This window comes from Coloeus monedula (genome assembly GCF_965178545.1).
Source record: "Coloeus monedula genome assembly, chromosome: Z".
NCBI lineage: Eukaryota > Metazoa > Chordata > Aves > Passeriformes > Corvidae > Coloeus > Coloeus monedula.
This window is the reverse complement of record NC_138822.1, coordinates 19,206,837-19,230,901: the sequence shown is the minus strand read 5'-3', so window position 1 is coordinate 19,230,901 and position 24,065 is coordinate 19,206,837. Positions and strand designations below refer to the sequence as shown.

The 24,065-nt window shown below is 38.3% G+C and overlaps 1 protein-coding gene across 1 annotated transcript in view; it reads right to left on the bottom strand.

Annotated features, from left to right (window-relative positions):
• Positions 1-24,065, bottom strand: part of TMC1 (transmembrane channel like 1) — a gene marked incomplete at both ends in the record, with an annotated part of 58,644 nt that overhangs the window by 12,836 nt on the left and 21,743 nt on the right. The window contains 7 exons of the mRNA XM_082301152.1: positions 1,571-1,765; positions 3,758-3,902; positions 6,186-6,328; positions 9,847-9,945; positions 12,779-12,885; positions 18,564-18,645; positions 19,483-19,573. Of these exons, the coding sequence (XP_082157278.1) occupies positions 1,571-1,765; positions 3,758-3,902; positions 6,186-6,328; positions 9,847-9,945; positions 12,779-12,885; positions 18,564-18,645; positions 19,483-19,573 (862 nt within the window). The remainder of the gene's footprint in view (positions 1-1,570; positions 1,766-3,757; positions 3,903-6,185; positions 6,329-9,846; positions 9,946-12,778; positions 12,886-18,563; positions 18,646-19,482; positions 19,574-24,065) is intronic.

Here is a 24,065-nt window from a genome sequence, read left to right as displayed (position 1 = left end):
TGTATGTAAACAGCGTTCAATCTCTTAATGAATCTAGTGTAATGACATTTTCTACAAAAGCAGCTTAATACTTTTATGAAGAATATAAATTTTTAGATATTGCTGCTTGCCTTATATGTAGGAGCTGCACTTTTGTTTACTCTAAGTTGTACATTAGGTGCTGGGATTTTTTCTGATCAAATTTTCAACTCATATATTAATGATGCAGACATAAGAAAGTTTGATCTATAAAACAAGGAAAATGTGTGAATGTTACTCAGAAGCCAAATATATTTATGTAATCAAATATTAATATCCAATCAAGGGCAACGTTTTGTACTTACAAATACATTAATTACCTCTCAATAGAAAAAAATTTTAGCCAAAAAATGTCATTGTTGTTTTATCCACTCTCCTTTAGAGATACACCTGCCCCAGATCTTAGTTCTGTCTCCTTAGAACTCTATTTTTATTACAGAAACAAAAGTAAAACTATGAGCGTAAAGACAAATGTTACCTACCTTCCAGATTACAGCATAAACTAATATAACAGCTTTTGGTAGCCCAGTTCTTGTTAGTACAAATCTGTTACCACACCTTTAAACTGAGACAAAGCTGAATTCCTCCAAGCTCTGTTGTCTCAGAGCTTGTGTTGCCTTAAATCAAGAGGTTTTGTACACAATTTTTCCTTTCCTATCAAACTGAAATGTGATAACAAGTAACTTAATCCACTCTCAACAACCCTATTTCTCTGGATTTTAGAGGTGGATTATTTGATATTTTAATGTTACTTTCTCAGTCAGGCTTTGGTGTTGAAAATTCTGGATTGATTTTCCTTGTTCCATCATTGCCCATCTCATTAGCTTTGTGAGGCTAGCACCTTTTTCCTTACCTTAAGCCAGGTATGTACTTTACACTCCAGCTCAGAAGATAAGCTTGAAGTAACAAAATAGTTTTACAACATGCACAGTAGCATTTTTGCTAAGGAAGTAAAACCTTTCCAGGTTTTCACATGGCACACTGACTTCAGGTACATACTGCACACTGTCGTAGCAAACACAGTCACCATCATCACTGTACACCTCAATCAGGCAGACTGCACCTGCTTTTGAGGAAAGCATTAGGCACAGATTAGGCACAAAACAAATGGCATAGGACCATTGGACAGGGCAAGTGGAACAGAAAGGTATCAGTTTCAACCTGTTGCCACACTGCAGAGTTGTGTCCGTGAGGTCCCAAATAACTTTATCCGTGCCCACAGACCAATCACTTTGTTTGGGTCAGTCTCAAGAGGAAAGCAACAAGATTGAAGAGATCTCATTAATCCAGAGAGTGTCTGGAAAATAATCCTAAATGCATAGAGGAGGAAATGTAAAGGCCTCAAATGAAAGCTAAATACTAAGGAATATTTGAAAGAAGCAAAGAAGAAATTTGATGAAGTAGGAAGCAGAGACAAATAAGCAATTCTTTTGTTAGACATTTACCATCCACACTCAAGAGTATTTAAATTACCAGGGGAAAAAAGGCAACATGCAAAGCAGAGAAACACAGTTTCAAACCACATCTATTATAGAAATGCACTAGCACGAACTTCATTTCTTTCCCACCACCCGTAGTTCTCCAGACCTTCCAAGGCAAATTGCTGGGATCTTCTGACAACAAAAAAGATGAGGTAGCCACTTCCGGCAAGTGTGCATAGGGCTAAGAAGTTAGCAAGTACCCTCAGGAATCGAGTCAAATGAATATTTTCTTCTTTTCGGCTCTCCTGCTCCTCCACGATTGCTTCCTGCACTTGTTAGAAAGAAAAGAATTTTATGAATAATTTATTGCTCAAGGCCCCACACTGTTTCCTCAATTGTCAGAAGTCAGTTAAATAAATTACAAAGATGCAAATACACATCTCAGCTTCATGTTTCAAGATTAATATATATTATCTCATAAAATCTTGTCTGGGTCCTGGCAGATCCTGGGGGTTTGGCTCCCCAGGGTTTCCTTTGCCCTTGTTGAATGTGTCCCCAATGAGTCTTGTTACACTTGTACTCGTGTCAAAAAAACCCTGCACATTCTTTCAGCTTGCAAGGTGGTATGAGACTGAGTGACATAGCAGGATAAATATGTGAATATCTGTCAGAAAAGGAAACATCATGCTTTAAAAATATGCATTTGTGAGAAAAGAGGAAAAAGTTTCATTCTGAAAGTCAGCAGCTCAGAAAGAATGAAAAGACAGTTGAAATGTAGAAATCCCAAAAAAATTGGACTGTGCAGAGTTTCAGACTGCAGAACAAAACGTTTGCCCCACATTTACCCTTGATCATGACTGATAAATATTAAGACCCTGAGACAACTATAATTTCCAGTTTCTACTTTTGCCAGCTGAAAGAGCTTTTGCTCTGGAGTGTCCTCATGAAAGGAATTTTTATTACAGCTTCTGACTTTGGTATAGAGATCAGTTGCCCAGAGGGGAAGCTGAACTGCATTGTAATAATTGCCTTTCATGGCTCTGCTCCTTTTACAGCATGTGTTTGTCACATAAATGACAGGAGACTGCAGCAGCTTTCAAACTAAACGCCCATGATCTCACATAAGCAAGGACTTCACCCTTTCTCTCTGAGGTTCCTTGCTTGTTTGCAAGAATTACAGGAGAGCTTCATGAGTTTATTTCTCAAAATTAAGCCTTTTTCTCAACTGATTTATATTCCCGAACAACTTTCAGCATCTGCTCTTAGTAGACAGGCAGGACAAGCTCACACAGATTCAATGCTTTCAGTCAGTACTTCTCCATAATTTGCTTTCTTGGAATCTTCTTTTGATGACTTACACTTGAATGCAGTTCTGTGTTATGCCTGCAGCTTAGGAGGCGGGCAGGGTGAGTGGCTGTATCACTGCTGTGGACAGGACATGTGCAGTTGAGTAGAGTAGCCAGTGCTCAGTCCTCCAGCTCCCATGGTGTCACACTTGTCACTGTGACTGCAAGCCTAGCATCTTCTTCATTGTCTCACAATACTTTGCCTGTGTATTCCCTGTACATTATTACACTGAAAATTAAATCTTCCTTTGCATGCTACACTGCTGTGTGCCAGCCACCTTAGTGCAGAAACACATTCTTTAACATCCAGCTTACAGCATATATCCCCTTCACCGCTTTCACAGCCCTGCGTCTTACACCTTGCCCCAGATTCCTTACACAGTTACTCTTGAAATCAGCATACCCTATACACTGGAAAGGGGCCTAAGAACATTGTCTTGCAAATTGGGCTGTATTTTGTAACTAACTTGAAAATTTAAAAAGAAAATTTTCTTACTGAAAAACAAGTATAAACTCAAAATTCTGGAGCCATTTTCTGATATTCTGATAAATACCCCTATACAGATTATTCTATTACTTTGTCTTATATCTATTCTCTGTAACAAGAGAAGTTGACAATGTGAGGTTGACAAAATGGGAGGAACATTTTAAAAAAGATTTTCAGACAAACACCATAGAAACTGGAAGCCACCAGAAATGAGAAAAAGGAAAATATTATTTTTACAGTAGAATTAGTTTTCTGAAACTGGTACTGCCAGCACAGAGGACACAAAAGATAGTAATGTTATTTCACAATTTAAAAGAAAAAAAAATCTCATGGCAAGACACAACGACCAAGAAGGGTGTACAGATGCCAATTCAAGTATATGTTTCTAAGCCTCAGCACACCTAACTCTTGACCTTAATTGCATCTGATTCATACCAGTGTGAAAGCCAGATTGTGTTGCCTCTCCTCAGTAAACTTTGTTTTACCTTAAAGCTTGTTGTGATGGAGGCAAACTTATTATCTGCTGTCTCAGGATTGCCAATCAGGTAGTCCCAGCTTGTGAACATTTTCCAGCTGAAGTTAAAACTAGTGTCATCCCCACCACCATCATCATTTGCATTCTTTGCCATTCTACAAAAAACAGAAAGACACAGAAGACCTTGTTAACACTAGTTCTGCTTTGTGGGCATGACTTTTAGAAGGTTCCTAAATTCTAACTTTTTTTCTGAAAAAAACCCTACATCATTCTTGCTGTCAGTTATGCTTTACTAAATCTTTTTTCTGAGACAAGAGCAAAAGATGGATATTTTCATATTTAGACACTTTATAAGTTCACAACACACATTTTTTTGTGAGAAGGAATGAATGTATTTCATTAACCCCTCAGAGAAATTCTGCTGGATAAGAAACTTAATAGAAGAACAATATTGAGCACATCTCTTAAATAGAAAGGTGCAGAACATCCTGAACTGCAATAGATTTTATTAGAGAGTTCACAAGTAGAAAAAGAAGAAAAATTATAATAAAAAAAATTCTAAAATAACAATAAGCTAAATAAATACATAAATAAAACAGAACAAAATAAATATAACAAAGAATATAATCAATATTCTAAAATAACAAGACAGAAGTAAACATTGTTGTAACACATATCGCTCATACAGCTATCTTCCCTGTCATTTCCTGTGCACATACAAAAGATTTATTGCTGTGTCCAGAAACATCAAATCATTTCTTCAGAAAAATATTTCTTCAGATTAGACTTGAACATGTCTACAAAATTCTCTGTTTTAAAGGGGTTTCATTCACGTAATAACAGTGGTATTGCTTCTACATACTTTGTCAACTAATTCAAGTCATTAAGCACAAGTATAGAGTGTACTGATGAGGTGCAAATCACGTAGTCTTCAGTATTTCTGGTCAGGAAAAGGCAACACTTAACTCTCAATAATTCAGTTGAGTTGTGTTATTAATATTAATGCATTCTATGTAGCACATTTTTTAAAATACTCTCAAATCTAGGAAGACAATAGTAAGTCAACAATACAGAAAATCCTTCTGAGATGCCAAAAATCAATAGCAGGGTTGGTCGTGTCCAGAAGGGTCAGAGATCAAGAAAGGTTTTTGGTAGAATCTGCCCTTCTTCTGGTTTATAGACTAAGATATTTCCTTCTCAAGAGTTTCTAGCAAAATAATGAACATACTTGTGGTTAGAATATAATCTCTTTGAGATCAAAAATGTTTCCATTTTATGTTATACACTGCAAGAGCTGCAGAGAGGAGCAACCCTACATCTAAATATTTCCCCTAAATAAAATAATAGTGCTTATCATCCTCACTACCTCTTTCACGTAGACCTTTGCAAGTTCCCAGTCAACAGCAGAAAAATTATAGCACTTCCAGTTACATTGCTTTTAGTTTCTGTGCTCACTGTGATTATTTCTGGAGAAATAGAAAAGAACTCTCATATGAATTCCTAAATACTAGTCATCATTAGTGTCATATGGCCAGATGGAAAGTTAGCACATGCAATGTATTTTTTTCTCAAGGATATTCCCTTTTTTTGGGCTACAGGTTTTTCCTGCTATCAGGAATATTTTTTGTCTGAGTGAAAGTCATTGAAATAAAATTTTCTGAGACTAAGATTTTTCTAATCTTGGCAGTTGTTTTATCAGAAATATTTTTTAATAAATTTTTGAACTAAACCAATTGCTAACTTATTGAAGTGGGTTGTTTCCTCTCCAAAAATACATATATGTGTATGTATACCTAACTTACGCTACCTAAAACTATGCTGTGCCAAACCCATAGTGTCCTTGAATCTTGACCTGCAAGGTTCTTATTTTTTCACTATAGGCTTTTTTAATAGCACTGCTAGAGCTGACTGTACTACTGTGTTAGGTGGTCATCTTGCTTGAACCAAGGGTATTAAAGACTATATTTTTGGCAGCATTTACTGTGAACTGTGAGCTACATGCAGAATTATTTGCCATATGCTTCTTTCTTGTGTTCTTCCTTCATAGAAGAGTTTAACTCACATAAAATATCACTAAAGGTAGAATTATTGAATTTCCTGGATTTTAGCTGATGATCTACTAGATGCCAAGTATTATGAAAAGATGGGATGACAAATCTCTTCCTCACTTCATGCATTCATTTTTCATTTTGAAGTTCAGGGGAGAAATGTTTTGTAATTTCAGTAAAGATTTATTCCCACTTCCACAACACTGTAACAAAACTTCCGGTGCAGAAGAACAGATAAATTAATACAGGTTTAAGGAATCTTACATAAGTTTGACCTTGCTCTTGATCTTGCATTGTCCTGTCCTTAGAATTACTGCATTTTTTAAAAAGGCAGTCTCCAGGGTCAACAGTGGAATTACCTACTTTTTTCCAGAGCCAAGGAGAACTTACGTTCGAGTGACAATCATAAAGCTATAGCCAATAGACCCAACTCCAACAAGGAAATATGAAAGAGGCATCCTGAACTTGAGCCACCCAATTGTCCTCTGGTTATTGTAATAACCATAAAAGAGTACAGAATACTGTGCAAAGCCCTGAAAAGTCAGAAAAAATTATAATATTACTTTTCTTACTTACACATAATTGGTAATTGTATCAATAGCAGTGTATTAAAACATTCATTTCAGTGAATTCAAATCAGTTACAAGCATCTCTATAATAAATCTCATAAGATAGAAAATGTGTCCCTTAATTTGAAAAAGACGTAGTATATTTCATGCCAACTTCAAAATCTTTTGTCTTTAAAATTCTTCATTTACAATCCACCTACAATTTAATCAGTCAAAACTAGTTCATCAACATACTTCTTGCAAAGAAAGAAACATATTGTTTTACAAAATTTGTTTTTCAGATTACTTGCACATAAAATGCTGGATTTTTAACTTAATTTTCACCTTTCTAAAATTTTTTTGTATAAATTTGAGCAAAAATTTCATCTGCCTTCTTTGTCTAACCACAGTTGTCTGCTGTTCATTGGGTGAACATTCAATATATATGATAACCAATAGGTAGGTGCATTTTATGGGTAATTATTCAGTACATAGAGCTTTTGCACACTTAGATTCAACTCCAAGGCTGCAAAAAATGCAATATAAGTGAACTGTCTTTCTCAGCAATTCAAAATCTATCTTCTTTTCTAAATATCTTAGTATGAGTTTCCCTCTCTTCTACTGGTCAGACTGACGATTTTTCAAAAATATTTACTAGTACTTTATCAACTGTAAGAAATTGCTGGTATCTACGTTGACCAAATAGCTAGAACTTCCTGTTAACTCTCAAGTTACTGCAAGAACTCTCCTCCTAAAAGGAGACCAAAGCCAGAGCCTTGACATGGACAGCTCAGTGCACGCACAGCAGTGGCAAACCTCCAGCTGGAGGTAAGAATTCCAAGCACAATAGTATTTGACCTCATAGTTGGAGGATAGGCCATGAATAATTTTGACAGTAATACAAGGAGATGAAGGGTTGGTGAATTAAAAAAACATTTGCTTGACTTCTGTTTTTCAGTTGCCCATTTTCCTTAAAATTAATAACATCTTTCTCTTACTTATTTTTTCAAAACATGCTCTTAAATTATTGAAGTTTTTATTCTACATTAAACGTGTCACAGGGTTATTTGAAAAACCTAATTCACAATTCTAAGCTGAAAATGAAATATTAATATGTGGTAAATATAATTATTATTCAAAATATCATGAACAACATATCTCATTTTTCTTCATCTCTGACTAGCTTTGAGACATGTGCCTATGCATAATGGATAAAAATATGTTCATCTCTAATAAGGCAAGTATTATAATAGAGCACAGTTCTAGCTAACTACTAGTAAAACATCTAGACCACTCAGGACACATTCACATTCACTAGTACATATATTGCATCTATTTGGTCACTAACGCATCCTACAATTCCATCTCAGCCCAGGTTTCAATACAGCCTAATGCAGCTCTAGAGAGCCTTTTTATTTTCTGTGTTCTGCAAGTCAGAGACAATTCCTGCTCTGTGTATCATTCAGTATGTTTACTCCACAGCATTTAACCAAACATTAGAAATAACTTTAGCTCTGTAAAAATAGGTGTTCAAGGAAAATCTCTTTCACTCCTTTCTGAGCCTAGCATAAAAGACTACTGATTGAATGTGTTACTGCAATAAGCCTTGAGAGTGTGATTTTTTATGTTTGGATTATAATCTGAAAAATATGGTAAAACTGAATTCCAAGTAGAATATAGCAAAATCCAAATATGCTTCCTTTTGCCATGTCAGTAATGTGCATACATTTCAAGTACAAAAAAAGAATAGACATGCTGAGCTCATCTTTCCTTTGTTTGTCTCAGAGAGTAGTGGGGTTTATGACCCATTTATAAAGAGATGCCTCTGCCTGAAATTAGGTGACCATAAGAGACCATACACTGAAGTCAATAGTGCAGATTTTATTTAAGAGTGGATGTGAGGGGGAGGCAGACAGAGAGAGAAAGAAATGGGAGTGAGGGGGTGTAAGAGACAGAGTGAGAGAGAGAGAGAGAGAGAGAAACTAAGTAGAAGGAGATCACCAGTTGAAAGACACCACTATCACCACATGAATTCCTTTGGCATCCTGCCGGTCCTTCTTCACCCCGGTCCCCGCAGTGGTGGGGTCCCAAGACATTCTTCTGGGGTATCACCTCTATATAGCCCAAGTTCCAGGTATCCACGAGGTTCCTATGACTTGGGCTGGTACGTGCATAAGCACTTGCTTGCTGTCTCACTTGCTTCCTCTGCCACATTGGGAATTTTTGTCCAAGAGCTAACCAAGCCTCTTAGGCCTGGAATTAACTCCCTCCTCCTGCAGCATCTGTGCTTATCTCAAGTTCCATTATGGTCACTTGTCTTATGGGTACAGTGTTTCCAGCTGCATTTTTTAAGTCCTTTCATAGGACTTGGACTCCTTTGGGTTTTGTTGGGGTTTTGTTTAGGATAAAATAGTGATTGTTGACATGTGATCATTAATTTCTAACTTACCTGATAGCATATAAGCATTGATAGCAGATGAAAGGTACTATCTCCTGTGCTGCTTAAACAAAGGTGTCATTGTCTTCAGGGAATATTTGTCAATCTGACATGCCTCAAAAAAAAATTTTTTCCCCCAATACTTCCATCTCTCTCATTTCTTTATTCCATGTTTGTTATGTTTGCATTTGCTCCTTGTGTTAACTACTACTTTGTTATTTGTTATACTTCTTCAGACCCGTCAGATTCTGGTTCTCACAGTTATAATCTTCTCCTTTCTTTCCACCATGTCTTCATCCATCTTTTCTCAAATACATTCATTTTACAAACTTTGTTCTGATTTTGTGAATAAAGCTCTTCTAGTCTCTATTCTTGTTACAAAGTCTTCAAGTTACTATAATTCCTTTTTTCTCCAATGTCTCCCTGATCTTCTTTCTCATTTTACAATTTCATTATCATTATCGTACTTCCCAGCTACATGTTTAGATTTACTTTTACTTTCCCTCAAATACACAACTTCTGATTGCACTAGATGCAATGTTATTTCATGAAGCAGTCACTGCAAAATGTTACATATGTAGATTTTTAGAAAGATCTTCCAATTCTTTTTCTATCCAAGGAGAATCCATCACTGGCATTGTATGTAAAGGAAGGGATAAGATGTAGGGAGCTCACTATTATTTTTTATTTATTTTCTTCTCCTTCTTTTTCCAAATTCATACTGCATTTTAAAATTCAGAATCCTAATCATATAAAACCAGAAGACCAAATTCACACTTAAGAAATGGAAATCCGCTACCCTGGAGTAACAAACCAGCTTTGAGATATTTCCCCATTGTCTTTGTATTGCTACATATACTGAGACGTGCTTGTGAATATCGAACTTCATTATGTGTTTTGTCTGAAAGAAACCTCTATATAGAGAGCTTGTGAAAAAAAAAGTAAATTAATTATCTTGCAAATTACCTCCTGAAATACTTCATATTAAATAATTGAGCATTAAATAATGAAGTAATTGTGAATAAAAGTCATGTGGATATGAAATATTGCAAGATTATGAACTTACACTAAAATCCCAGAGAGTAGCAAAATTCATAGCAGCTGCTTCTTCAGCTCTTGGGACAGTTTTTCTAGGCAAAGAGCCATATGGCTTACCCATCAAAGCCTGAAACCAAAAAATGAGAGTGATTTATAGTTTAAAGCAAAAAAGCAACAAAGGAAAAGGACAGTGATTTGTCATTTCTTTGAAAGACTTGTTTCATGGTCGTAAATTCCTTAATGAGAATGACCTCCTTCTACAATTCCTTTTACTGCTCCTCACATTACTGATTGAAACTGTGCTTAGTATATGCATTCAGTGCTGTGTTCTAAATTTAAAATTCCACTAGTGTCATGGATTGCCAAACATAGCCTCTTACATTCAAAGGCAGCTTACATTCAAAGGACAGAAGTCCACCCATATTTCTCTAATGAGCAGTGTTTATCTTACAAAGACCAAAATATTAATTTTTCTTTCAGTACAGATTTTATTGGGATATTTTAATTGAAATGTATGGGAAGATGGTAGGGAATCAATTTTTGAATTCTGACAATTCCCCTGCTGCTGGTAAGATGCTTGTTCAGGCACAGTGTATCTCCTCTCAGGGTCTCTTCCAGGCTTACCCTGAAAACTGCTGGACATTTTTTTCTGTTTTGGCTTCTAAGGAACATCACAGAATGAGAGAATATGCTGAGTTGAAAGATTACCAAGTCCAACTCCTCACCCTGCAAAATGCCATCTCCAAGCATCATACCATGTGCCTGAAAATATTGTCCAAACAATTCTCAAATGCTGTCAGACTTGGAGATTGTGACCACTTCCCTGGGGAGCCTGTTCCAGTGCCCAGCCATCCTCTAGGTGAAGAACCTTTTTCTAATATGTAACCTAAACCTCCCCTGACACAACTTCTGGCCATTCCCTTGGGCCCTGTCACTGGTCACCATAGAGAAGAGATCAGTGCCTGACCCTCCTCTTCCCCTCATGAGGAAGTTGTAGACTGTGATGAGGTCCCTCTTCAATTTCTTCTTCTCCAGGCTGAGCAGACCAAGTGATTTCAGCTGCTTCTCATACGGCTTCCCCTCAAGGCCCTTCACAATCCTTTGGATGCTCTCTAACAGCTTAATGTCTGTTTTTGTTGTGGTGACCAAAACTGCACACAATATTCAAGATGAGGCCACCCCAGTGCAGAGCACAGTGGGACAATCCCCTCCTTTGCCCAGCTGGCAATGCTGGGCCTGATGTCCCCCAGGACACACTTGGCCCTCCCAGCTGCCAGGGCACTGCTGACTCAAGTTCAACTGTCCCCCAACCAGGACCCCCAGATCCCTTTCCACAATGTTTCTCTCCAGCCCCTCATTCCCCAGTTTATACACCCAGCCAGGGTTGCCCTTCCCAGGCATGGAATCTCTTCATATGGTTGGTGGCTGCCCAGGACTTGAATTTACCAATGTCTCTCTGCAGGGCCTCCCTGCCTTTGAGGGAGTCAGCAGCTCCTCCCAGATTTGTATCATCTGCATCTAAGACTCAGTATCCCTTCCAGTCCTGCATCCATGTCATTCATGAAGATGTTGAAGAGCAGAGGGCCAAGGATGGAGCCTGCAGAACTCCATCGACAGGTCACCAGTTTGATGCCACCCTATTCACCATCACCCTTCGTGACTTAACCAAAAGCCAGTTGCTCACCTATTCCATGATGTGTTTATCCAGCTGTGTGCTGCACATTTTGTCCAGAAGGATACTGGAAGGGACAGCATTGAAAGCTTTACTGAAATCCAAAAAGGGTACATCAACTGGCTTCCCTTGATCAACTCAGTGGGTTACTTTGTCATAAAAGGAAAGCAGATTTGATAAGCAGGACTTTCCTCTCATGAAGCCATGGTGGCTGCGACCATTGCCTGCATTGTTCTTCAGTTGTTTTTCAATACCACTCAGGAAAATCTTTTCCTTAAGTTTACCAGGCACTGAAGTGAGACTGACAGGCCTGTACTTCCCAGGGTCCTCCTTCTTGCCCTTCTTGAAAACTGGAACAACATTTATCAGCTTCCAGTCATCTAGGACCTCTCTGGATTCCCAAGGCCACTCAAAAATAATTGAAAGAGGTTTTTACAATGACATCAGATGACGAATCCCATCAAACCACAGAGATTTGTAAGGATCTAGCAGGATGGATCATGCTATTGAAATGCTGGGCTAGGAAGTTGATGGAAATTCCTACCTGACTCTCTCATCTGCTTGCTACAAAATAAGAAAAATAAGAGGAACATGGAATATTGAAATCAGGGATAAGACACAAAATTTTTAATTCTGTAAAAGCCCTGCTTTTAGAAGGGCAATATGGTGGCTCAAAGAAACTCAGAAAGTATATATTTCATAGAAGTAATTCATGTCTAAGTCTAATATCTGCTCTACATAACACTCTTAACAGTGATGTTGCACAGTGCAAAGCACAGAGGTCTCTCATGACTTTACAGCCCTGTTACACCTATCGGCAAGTGAGTATTGCATCTGAAAGGATCCTCTGACCCCCAAGATACTTCTTTCTATTGCAATGCACATTTAGTCAAGATACTCCACCTGGTCTTCTGGTCATACGTCTTCTTGGTCTCAGTTCCTCTACTCAGTTCTGCATAGAACCACCAAAAACAAACAAACAAACAAACCCACTCCCCCTGAAAACAAAAAAAACCCAAACCTATGTCATCACAGACTCAGCAAACCATTTCAGAAGACAACCCTATATGTATTTTACACTTTTCTGTCCTGTCTATTTCAAGACATCTCTCTGTAGAGACAACTATCCACAAAGGAAGTCCATCTTTACAGGCCTGGTACGGTTTAATACTTTCAAATGGAACATACAGAGATGAAAAACTTGTTTAAAGCTCCAGTCCTATGAAATCTCACTGCAAAGACAGAAATTCACAATGCAATCCTCAAAGATAATTGAAAATATTCCCACCTCAGGCACCATTACAAGACCAAAGGTCAGTCCAAAGAGAATCATGTTTATTCCATACATCCAACGCAAGAATATGAAATAAGATGCTACTGATGAGCCAAAGTGACCTGTGAAAACATGAGATGTGATAAAAAGGCAGATAAGGTAGTCCTTGGATGTTATTTTATCTAAAGATGCACAAAATTTATTTAAAATAAATAAAATCAGGAGAGGGTTTTAGTTACACATTTAATTGGTTCTAATTTTAATTAATTTTAAATTCTAATTAATTCTAAATTTAATTAATTTTCATTTTTTCTCTTTATTACCATAATTCTAATAACTTTTCTGCATATTGCATACTAGTATGCATTGAGCTGCTTAAGAAAACAGACACAAAAATATAGTATTAGTTAAATTGACTATTTAGGATCTGATAGAAGCTGTGATACTTGCTATTATTAAGTAATCTCTAGAAATATGTTTCAATTCTTTTTATATTTTCTCTGTCTGATGTGGATTTTAAGCGTTCTTGACATGCTAAGCCAGAATCAGCCCAGTTTTAATAGGAAGCAGCGCAGAATTAGCCAGTGGGGAAAGCCTTTCCAAGGAGACAAAACAGTTTCCAGTGCTGTTACCAGAGTTCTCACCAGATTTTTTCACAAGAGATGAAAAAAGTTATCTGCAAGTGTTTGTACCCTTTCTTTCTCTTACTTTTCTGTTTATGTTCTCTATATGTAGCTGGGTGTGCAGGCAGCCCCATCCCTAGATGAAGGATTTGACCTCACACTGTCCCCTGTGCACAGGTACAAGGCTACAGGAGAAGCACTGAGAACCAAGGGCCTGATTTGACCCATACTCTGCAAGTCAGGCCAAACAAAAATAAAAGCCCAAATTCAACCCCAGCTTGCTTCAGCACAGTTCTGCTTATTATAGGAGAGCCGTCACCTAGAAAAGTACTGGATTTCAGTTCCATTACCACTCATTTGCAGGGGAAAAAATGACCTTTCTATAGGTTTTTCACACACACAGTTTAGGAGCCTGGTGCACTCAGACAGCAAATGAGAAGTAAATCTCTCTGTTCAGAGGAACTTATATTGTTATTTATATTGTTATTTATATTGTTATTTCCACACTGTTTTGCAGATATGTAACAGATTCTTTCAGTCAATAATATGAACATAATACATCTTGTGCTATTTGGGACACATATATTAATATTTTACTGTAACAGCTCAATCAGTAGAAAATGTAATACACTTACACAGGTTTAATCCCAGAGCATAAACAGAGGCCAGAGCAGCCTTATCATGTGATCCATGTGGGATCACACACAGATCTGCCATTACCCATCGCAGAGGGAAACTGGAGAGCTGATGCCCTGGCCATGGCTCTGCACAGTCCCAACTTACCTGACACCTTTGCACAAGCCAAGTTAAGCCACCAGTTTTTCCATCAAAATATTCCTGCCCTCATTAGAATGTTTAACATTCACAGAGATCAAGCAAGGGCAATTGTATCAACGTGTCCTAACTTTCAACATTATCAGGTACCATTGTTAGGCACAGGGGTAAACCCCCTCAGCAGCTGCCAGTTGTGGCAGACAGATGTCACCCATGTCCCCCAATTTGGGAGACTGAAATATGTCCACGTGTCAGTAGACACTTTCTCTGGAGCTGTCTTTGCACCTGCCGATGTGGGAGAAAAGGCAACAGATGTGATGAAACACTTTCTCCTTGCCTTTTCCACCCTGGGAGTGCCCAAAGAAGTGAAAACAGACAATGGTCCTGCCTATGTTTCTAATAAGTTGTAAGATTTCTTTAGTCAGCAGGGCATCCAGCACACCACAGGCATGCCCCACTCCCCCACAGGACAGTCTATTGTTGAAAGGACCCACCAAACTCTCAAGAGGGTCCTTGACCAACAACGTGGAGATGCAGAGGTTAATTCTCCTGTTGTGAGACTCTCCAAAGCTCTCTTTACCATCAATTTCTTAAACAACTCCTTCTCAGAATCCTGCCCCCCTATATTCCAACACTTTACCAATTCAACACAGGCTAAATTAAAAGAGCAGCCACCGGTGTTGGTCAAGGATCCAGAGAGCTGTCAAATTCAGGGACCCTTTCCACTCATCACCTAGGGAAGGGGATATGCTTGTGTTTCCACACCAGCAGGTTTGAAATGGATGCTGGGAAAGAATATCAAACCCTACCTTGGACCACTGACAACAGCTCTTGAGAACATAAAAAAAACTACAGATAACCCTGATGCTGAATCAGCCAAAGACGAGGTTAGTGCTGCCTGGAGGCGGCGTCGATGCAAAGTGACAAGCCACATGAACATCTAATTTGCACCCCCTCCAGACTGCTTCAGTTAAAAATCCCCCTGAACCCCTCTCACCTCCCCTCATGTTTTCCCCACCCGAATAATCCCTTACCCTTCCTATACCCCATATTCACCTTCTTTTTTGAAAAGGGGGGATGGAAAAGGTAAATTGATAAAGGGAGAATGAACATTTTCAGTTTCAGCTATTCTCAAGTGATTCGACCTTTCAATAATCTAGCCTTGATTCTTAACAACTTTGTTTGAGACCCTTACAAAGACACTGGCCCCAACTCTCCCATGGAAACCGGCACCTGTCACCCTGCCATCTCCTAGATGTCCCTAACCCGAGCAAGTACACAGAGACACTGCTGTGGCTACAGATGCTGTGGCTGATAAGAGCATGGAAATAGCAGCCTCGATAGCCCAGAAAGGTTCACCGCACCCAGCACTGTCGAAGGAACTTGGGACTTATTGGGACATTGGGAACTCAGGGGAGGGGTTACCTCTCTTCAGGGGCTTTGCGGGTGTTTCCAGTTGTTCTGCCATCCATTCATTGTTTGAAATACTGCCACAACCCTGGACCCTCACTGTGAAAAACGAAAATACACTTTCCCCACTCATAGGAAAGGGAAGTATGATTCCCACCTTGGTTAGTTCCACGTAAATGGAGGAGGGCTTCTTTTAAGGTAAATTAGGGGGAAATGTTGCAGTGGCTAGGTCCACTTTACACCCCTCAAGTTGCCTTAAAAGTGGTCTCTCCTTACAACACTGTGCTAGAAGGTTCTCCCTTTGTCTAGATTCTGCTGGTCCCTGGCCCTCTCCCCCTCCCATCCCTTCTCCCATTGGCCCCTGTTATGTCACTCAACCTTGCCTCTGTCCCCTAGCCCTCAGACTATTGGTTTTGGATGCTCTGCCCGCCTTTGGGAGCTCTCGGGATAAAGCGTGGGCTTTCGGTTTGGTTATTCTTCTTGCCTCTGTTCCCTTCGGGTGTGTTGCCATTAAACACCTCAGAACTGCATGCAGAGAACCCCTCTTGCCTCTGTCTCTGGTTCGTGCACAGACTGTGTGTGTGAGAAGGTGTTCGTGACTACCCGCAAAGGTGAGATTGTGTGCACGCATAGGTGCTAGGAGAGTGCTGCTGAAGCGGTCCATGAGGGACCCAGTAGGGACAAATGCAGCATCGATCCACCGAAGCTTCTTTATTAGGACACATTTATCACAGTGCAAAGGGAGGAACAAGCCATTCTGTCAAGGATTTCAGCATTTTGAATCTGCTTTATTCGCAGTTCAATTAAATGATAATTTTGAAATTTTGTGTGAAGTGGCCAATCTTAGCAGTGACTGCCATACTGGGAAGTCTGGGGAGAGGTATAGATTGAGAGACTTTGAGTTAGTCTATCTGGTTGTGATATGCACATTACCCAGTTATAACCGAACTACAGCCTTGGGGCATGCTATGGACTGAAAAAATACAGTGCAAGAAATTATGAAGATTTCTGATTTCAGGTTACTTTTGTAGACCTCTCCATACCACATTATTTTTTTGCTCAAATCCTGATATCCCCATTCCAATGGGAATACCTTCTTTCCACGCACTGAGTTATAGTTCTCGTACCAGTTATCCTGATGAAACTGCTGCCATGCATGCACCTGGAACACCTGCAGTGAGGCAACACATTGGAATTACCTGCATCACTGTAGTTATTGCAAGCCAATGCACAGACTGCTCATGGGCTTTATTCTTTTTCACCAATCAGGAAAGAACAGAGACCTCTGGTAAGTAAGAAGCTTAAGTATGGATGAGGGTAGTTTAGCCGTGACTGCCCTTAACTGCATTTTCAGAATGGGCAGGTCCAAACAAGGACCTGCAACAGGGAACGCAGAAAATGTCGCAAATGGACTGCACTAGCTGTGAACGAAATCAGTCCAAGTTCTACCAGTATTTCAAATCTAGTCTGAGGTGCAACATGTTCTATGTATGAATGAAATACTTCTAAGTAGACTTTAGCCATCTTTTCCTGCATCCACAGCCTCACCACAGTAGGCACTGGCATGCAGACTGGTGTGCATTGTATAAATTTCATCAGCAGAGTAAGAGTCACCCTTTCCCAGTACAGGCCTGTGTGATTCCCATAAAGTCCTGTTGCACAGATAATACCACATACCTGTCCTGTAAGGAAAAGAAGCCTCTATTTTCTAAATATATATACTTCATACATTTATCAATGTCTATCTTTTTTGAGCACCAAAGCCCCAGCATCAGATTCACATATTGCCAACGTGAGGACACAGCACAGCAGAGCTTGATGCCTTTTGTTCTGAAGCCAGTCTCCTGGTCCTAGAAGGGACTCAGCTTGAAGAAGGGGTAGCCCAGTGAGATAGCCCAGTGCTTCAAGCTGTTTGTTACCTGATCTGTCTGGATAGCTGGAGGACTGGAAGAGTCAGACACAACTGAGAAAGGCTCTTTATGTTGTAGTGAGAAGTATTTGTTGTAAAGGGAATCTAAGTGGCAGTTCCTTGTGGATACAAAAATGCTGCTAGCAAGGGTTTTCTTGCTATTTTCTAAGTCCATGAGAGACTTTTTCTCTCTCACAAAAGATAGTAGCAGAGTTCTGTAAACAATTAAACACCTGCAACCTTGAAAAGTCTTGTTTATAGTATAGTAGAAACCTATTTGGCAATGGATGTTTTAGGATTCTAGCCAATCACCCCAAGGGGTGGCTGATCCTTTGTCCAATTAGACTATGAAGAAAAAAGTCTATAAAAGAGTTTGTAAAATAATAAAATAAATCAACCTTGCTGCACAATTCCTGCCTGCTGGATCTTCTCTCCTCCTCCCTACAGCTGCGGGACACAATGATATACCCTAGGGCGTTTTAATAGTCCCTCACTCAGGTATCCATGCACTTAAGTCAAATCTCCTTCAAATAAAGGGCTGCAGTTTAAACTCATCACTGGAACTGCAACACAAAACCAACTTGTGACAGACCCCTACTCTCAGACATACCCATAGGAATGACTACACTGCCTCGTTTATACATGGGGCATCCAGGGCCACTATTGCTCTCTCTGTGTTGTATTATGTGGCTGAAAATGAGAGAAATACGTGAAGCTCAAGCTAATAAAAAAAGTGGCAGAAATAATTGCACTATAGCCTGTATAGTATAATATGTATAAAACAAATACAGATGAAATAAAGTGAAGGGGAATAAAGTGAATGGCTAAATCACAATTACACTTTTCTAGGATTAATTTAAACACTGGCTCTTGAACTGCTCTCTGTATAATGACGATTTTTTATCTGTAAAGTGATAGTCTCTGAAGAAAATTTTCAACTAATTATAGAATCAAGCTCAACAATGAGAAAATAAATACTCATTGATTTTAAATGATGCATTGAATACAGACACATATTCTAAAGGAATTACCACTTTGGCAGACATCAGAAATGTGGTACTAGATCCTATTCTTACTTACTTACTTTCAATCTCCTTAATTTTCATTTCCCAGGGTATGCAGGCTGTCTTAAAATTTTCAAAATCTCTTTGAAATTTCATCCATTTCTGAAATGAGTCACAGAAAAGAAAAAACAAAAACCACACTATCATCTCAGTGCCCAGATGCTCAGCTCTTCCTTGAGCTAATGCAACCCCTTAATCGTCCACAACATCCTTTGGCAGAGTCCACAAAGTAATTGCTTGTGAAGAGTCATCTCCTTTTGTTTCCTACTGGGTTTGTGTGAATATCCTATTTCTACCACAAGAATTATTAGCTAATCACTTCTTTTAATGCCAATTTTTTCTTTTTCTTTTTCTTTTTCTTTTTCTTTTTCTTTTTCTTTTTCTTTTTCTTTTTCTTTTTCTTTTTCTTTTTCTTTTTCTTTTTCTTTTTCTTTTTCTTTTTCTTTTTTTTTCTTTTTTTTCTTTTTCCTTTTCTTTTTCTTTTTCTCTTTCTTTTTCTTTTTTTTTTCTTTTTTCTTTTTCTTTTTTCCTTTTTCTTTTTTCCTTTCTTTTTGTCTTTCCCTCTTTTTCTTTTTCTCTTTTTCTTCCCTTCCTCTTTATTTTTTTCATCCTTAACAGAGGGCTGTCTCAAGGGAAAGACTGAGTTTTGGATTCAGTCCACACAAATACCCAATCTACACCAAGAGAAATTACTTTCACGAGATACTGAATGCTTGCAAACTCCTGTAAAACAGTTGATTTTTGTTTTGATGACAAGTTTCAAAAATCAATCTGTAAGAATTTGTTAGAAATATTTTCATGCAAGGGCAGTGGAAATAAAAGTTTTAAAATTCATAGAAAGACAAGAAAAGCTACTGTGCTAGATGGGTACCCATGGCAATAATCTCCAGAAGGGTTCCCCATTAGCTTTACAGAAAGTTAGTGAAACAATGAATTTACCTTGGTCATCATCACTTTGTATGCATAGAATTTTTTTCCTTTTCCTTTCCCAAGAGCACCTTCAAACTTTTCAACAAAAAGCTGTGCTTCCCTGGAAAATGAGGGCAGAAGAGAGATACAGATTATGGTATAGGAAATTTTATATTGTCTCTATCATTTTAATATAATTTTTTTACTCCTCATAGAGCTTTATAAAATCTTGTTCCCTCAGTAATGTTTGGAAAGGAAAGTTCTGATATTTTGTATTTTGCAGATGACTATATAATATATATGTATAATGGATAATGTATATATAATGTATAAGTAATGCAAAAATACAAAAACTTCAGTCACCTGCTCTAATACAAACATATTTGGAGCTCTCAGATCTGCCTACATCCAGTCAATGTTATCAAATACTTTTAGACACAGTGACTTTTGCAGTTCAGCTGCCACCCATTTGTGTGATGCACAAACAGTTATTCCTGTTATTCCAGCACTTATTCCAACAGAAGAAAGAAGGATCTCTGCAGGATGGTGCAGATTCTTGGTGGTGATTACCTTTCTTGCTTTCTGTAATTCTTCACTTTTTCCTACTCTTCTAATTTCTCCCTTGCTCTCTTCTTAGATAATGAGTAAGAGTGAATTAACATTTTGGTTACCAAAATTTGACCTCATTTGTGTCTTAATCTTGCTCTGGATACATTTGAACCTCCCCCTCTGTGTTGTGGCTTAGGATGCATTCCCAGTTTGGGAGGGATATGTGGACACTAGCGCTTTGGTTCCTTTGGGTCTACCCTTCTCAATTCTACATTTAATTTAGCTCTTCCAAATTTTTGTGTATATCTTCTCTAGCTTTACCAGTCCCAGAGTAATTTCTTCAAAATGCAGCTTCACCGGTCCCCAAAAGGCTAAAATTTAGCTTATGTAGGTTATGTGAGTTAAATAATACAAAAATGAAAGGAAGACTAAAGCTCTTTTTAAAATGCATAATGTCTGTGGATTAAAACAATAAAGAGATGAGATCAAGTGCATACTAATGTTTCCTCCACTTAATCCAATTTCAGTTTATGACTTTCCATTATATCTCTCCTATGAAAATGTGCTCTAGAGGCTAAATGTCCTAAACCACTGGAAAACAGACCAAGCATTCTTAGCTGTCAGTGTACTCACAGTCCTTTAAACTGTTTTGTCATCACACTGGATAACTTCAAAGCACTGCACATTATGTTTGGTATTTTGCAAAGCACTTGGGAAAAGGTAGACTATTGGGAAAATATTGATTGTGATGACATCTCTTTCTTTCCAGAAGAGCTACAGATAAGTATACTGAGTAATTATTATGCTTATGTTTTCTGCACACATATTTAATACAAGGAAGGAAAAAGATGGTATTAAACTGCAAAATCTGGCAGTGTTAGTGGCGGTATAGCAGTGTAGTTGAGATAAAGGAGAATTAAAATTATGTGAGAAGGTGGCCATTAGCCAGGTCACAATTTTTCTAAACTAATGGTTAAAAATCTCAACATCTATAAAAGTAACTGTATATTTTTAGTAACTGCAAATGCTTAGGGTGATCTTCAATGTGAAGATCTGTTGAAGCTTTTCACAACTTAGACACCCACTGCAACAATTGCTTTAGCTTGCAGTACCAAGAATCCATATAAGTGCACATAAGTGCAAAAATGAATTACTAAGTTTAATTTTCAGTGCTTGAGAGCTTTCCCTATTTGGGAGCACTCTGAGCACTCTCTCCTTCAGAGTGCTCTCACCTAACCCCAGCTGGTGAAACATCAGGGCCAGTGCAAGTTCACATGACCTCATCAAGACTTCAGCACGCATTTTCCCAACATTTGAGATCATGAATCACTCTTTTTTTCTCTCTATAGCACAAGGAAAGAAAATATTCAGATTTTAAAAAGTTAAAAATACCCAGCCAGCCCCACAGCCACAGAGCCCACCTATTCATCACTACGAAAGTGTTCCTTGAGGATGGAGTCAGTGTCTTTTTAAGGATCCAGATTCTTTATTTCCAATTCCATGCTTCTGGATCACATTTGTATTCTGGATTTTGAAGTCTGATCTTTCTGTACTTAGCAACATTGACACTGACTGAGGGTTCTGTATTTTCCAAGCCACTCTGAGTCCTGAGATTTTGCAGCTCACTGCTCACGTACCATTTTTTTCATTTTGATTCCCAAAAATATCTACACTTAAATTACAGCCCTCCCATGTAAGTCAGAGAAAATAGATTGGTTCAGCTGCAGGAAACCTGTGTCCAAGGTCGCCTTTAAATCAAAGCCTCAGAATCTAAAATCTTGCTGCTCTATCAACAGATATAAGGCAGTCCTGACAGCAGATGGCAGCTTCCTCCTAAATTCAGCAGTCAGTGCTGGAACAGTGCCATAAAAGCAGGCAGACTCAATAAACTGCACGCCTACCTATGTCCCAGGTCAGCATACTGTATTCTACTACCACTTCTTTCACTGGGTAATTCAGGCTTGTTCACGAAAATTTTCTGAAATCAAAACCTACAAAGTAGAAAACTTGTGTTTGCAGTCACTAATTACATTACACTGCAGAATATGAAATCTTCAAATTGTAGGTTGGGTTTTTAGGGTGAAGCAATAAGTTAGAAATTTATGGACATAATCTGAAAACAGCAATAAATACACTAAAAAATTCTCAATAGCATATATGAGTACATTTTGCATCTATAGGTGAACATTAAAACTCTCCACAAACTTGTTCTGCTATAAAACGAAGCTAAGTCAAAACAGGAAGGAATTCTCCACAACGAAATTCCTAAAAATATTTATCTTAAACTTCTAATCCAAACCCTCTTTTGACTAGTTTTAAATTAATTTTTGCAACGTTTTCTACTAAAACTAGTTTTTCTTATCCTCATCTGCCTCCTGGATCCCCATCAAGCAATCTTTCAAGTGTTATCAGCATTTAAGCTTTTTCTCCAGGACAAACCAAAACATTGCTTTATGAAAGTGGTGATCTGGACCTACAGGTTTTATGCTGCTGATGCTCCTGAATGCCTCCCTGGATTTTGCTTTGCCAGTGGCTGAAATTTCCTCTCCCCTTGCACCCCTTCTTCCCTAAATGCTTTACAACATATTTTTCACTGATTTTCATCCTGTTTCCCTGCAGTGGACTAATTTAATCACTACATCACAAACGAACTACTTATTTCTTACTGAGTGGTTACACGTGCAGTCAACTGACTGAGTTGCACATGCAAGTGCAGTCAACTGAGTTGCACATGCAAGACTGGACCAAAAAAACATTGAACCCATATGTACACAATGTTTATGAAGGTATTTTCATGCTTCATGAAAGAAGCAGGAAGCAACTCCTTTAATTTTTTTATAAATTGCTTTCCCATACTTAAAAGTTTGTTGTATAAATCCTGAAAGAAATTACCTAAGTCCAAATAGTGGACTTGCAGTATTATTTTCATTTACACTGAATTTTACTCTGGTCTAATAACAATGAACTTTAATTTTTTGTTGTTGTTAACAGAATTGCTGGTATTCATGCATTGACCATTAATGCACGCTGGCCATAACAAGATGTTTCAAATATGCATTAAAAACTGCCAATAATGTTTCTAACTCTCGTGAAAATCATCACATAGTTAATAGTCATCATGTAATTAATGGAAGAGTAGCATGGCCAAAAGAGTGGTGGTGAATGGAGTTAAATCCATCTGTCATCCAGTTACAGTGGTGTTCCCCAGGGCTCAGTACTGAGAACAATCCTGTTTATTATCTTTATTGATGATCTGGAGGAGGGGATCAAGGGCACTCTCAGTCAGCTTGTCTCCTTAGAGGAGGTCATAGTGAAGAGGGACTCAGTCTCTTCTTCCAGGTACAAGCAACAGGACAAGAAGAAACAGTCTCAATTTGTTCCAGGGAAGGTTGAGATTAGATATTACAAAAAATTTTTTCACCAAAATGTTGTCAGACATTGCAACAGGCAGCCCAGGAAAGCAGCCAAATCACCATCCCTGGAGGTTTTTAAAAGATGTGTAAATATAGTAATGAGGGGCTTGGCTTAGTGATGGACTTGACAGTGCTGGGTTAATGGTTGGACTCAAGGATCATAGGGTTCTTTTCCAATTTAAATTGGTTTGTATTATTGTTATGAAATCAAAATAATTTTTTTAAATAAATTACTTTGTAAAAGAATAGTGGAAGTCTTTTCCCATTGTTTGAATAAAAGAAATCGAGTTACCTTTGATGTTCTACAGGCATAGCTCATATTTTTGGTACATGGTGGATTTTACCAATAACATTCTAAATAACATTTCCATATTGCTTATGTTGCTGGAGCCATTTAATGGAATATGTATTCATTCTCTCCTCAGCTTTTCTTCCCCCACCAGCTCTGCAGCAGATTAGCCCCACTGACTAATTACTCCACTGACTAGCTACTCCTGACCTCTGTGGTTTGTAAGTTACTTAAACCTCCTGGCCTTAAAAGTTCAGCATCAACTTGGCACCATTCAGTCAGAGACCAGGCTTCCCACATCCTTTCCATGTCTGTGACACGTGTTCTTGTTAAATATCGTTCAACAGATTACTTAATTAAGG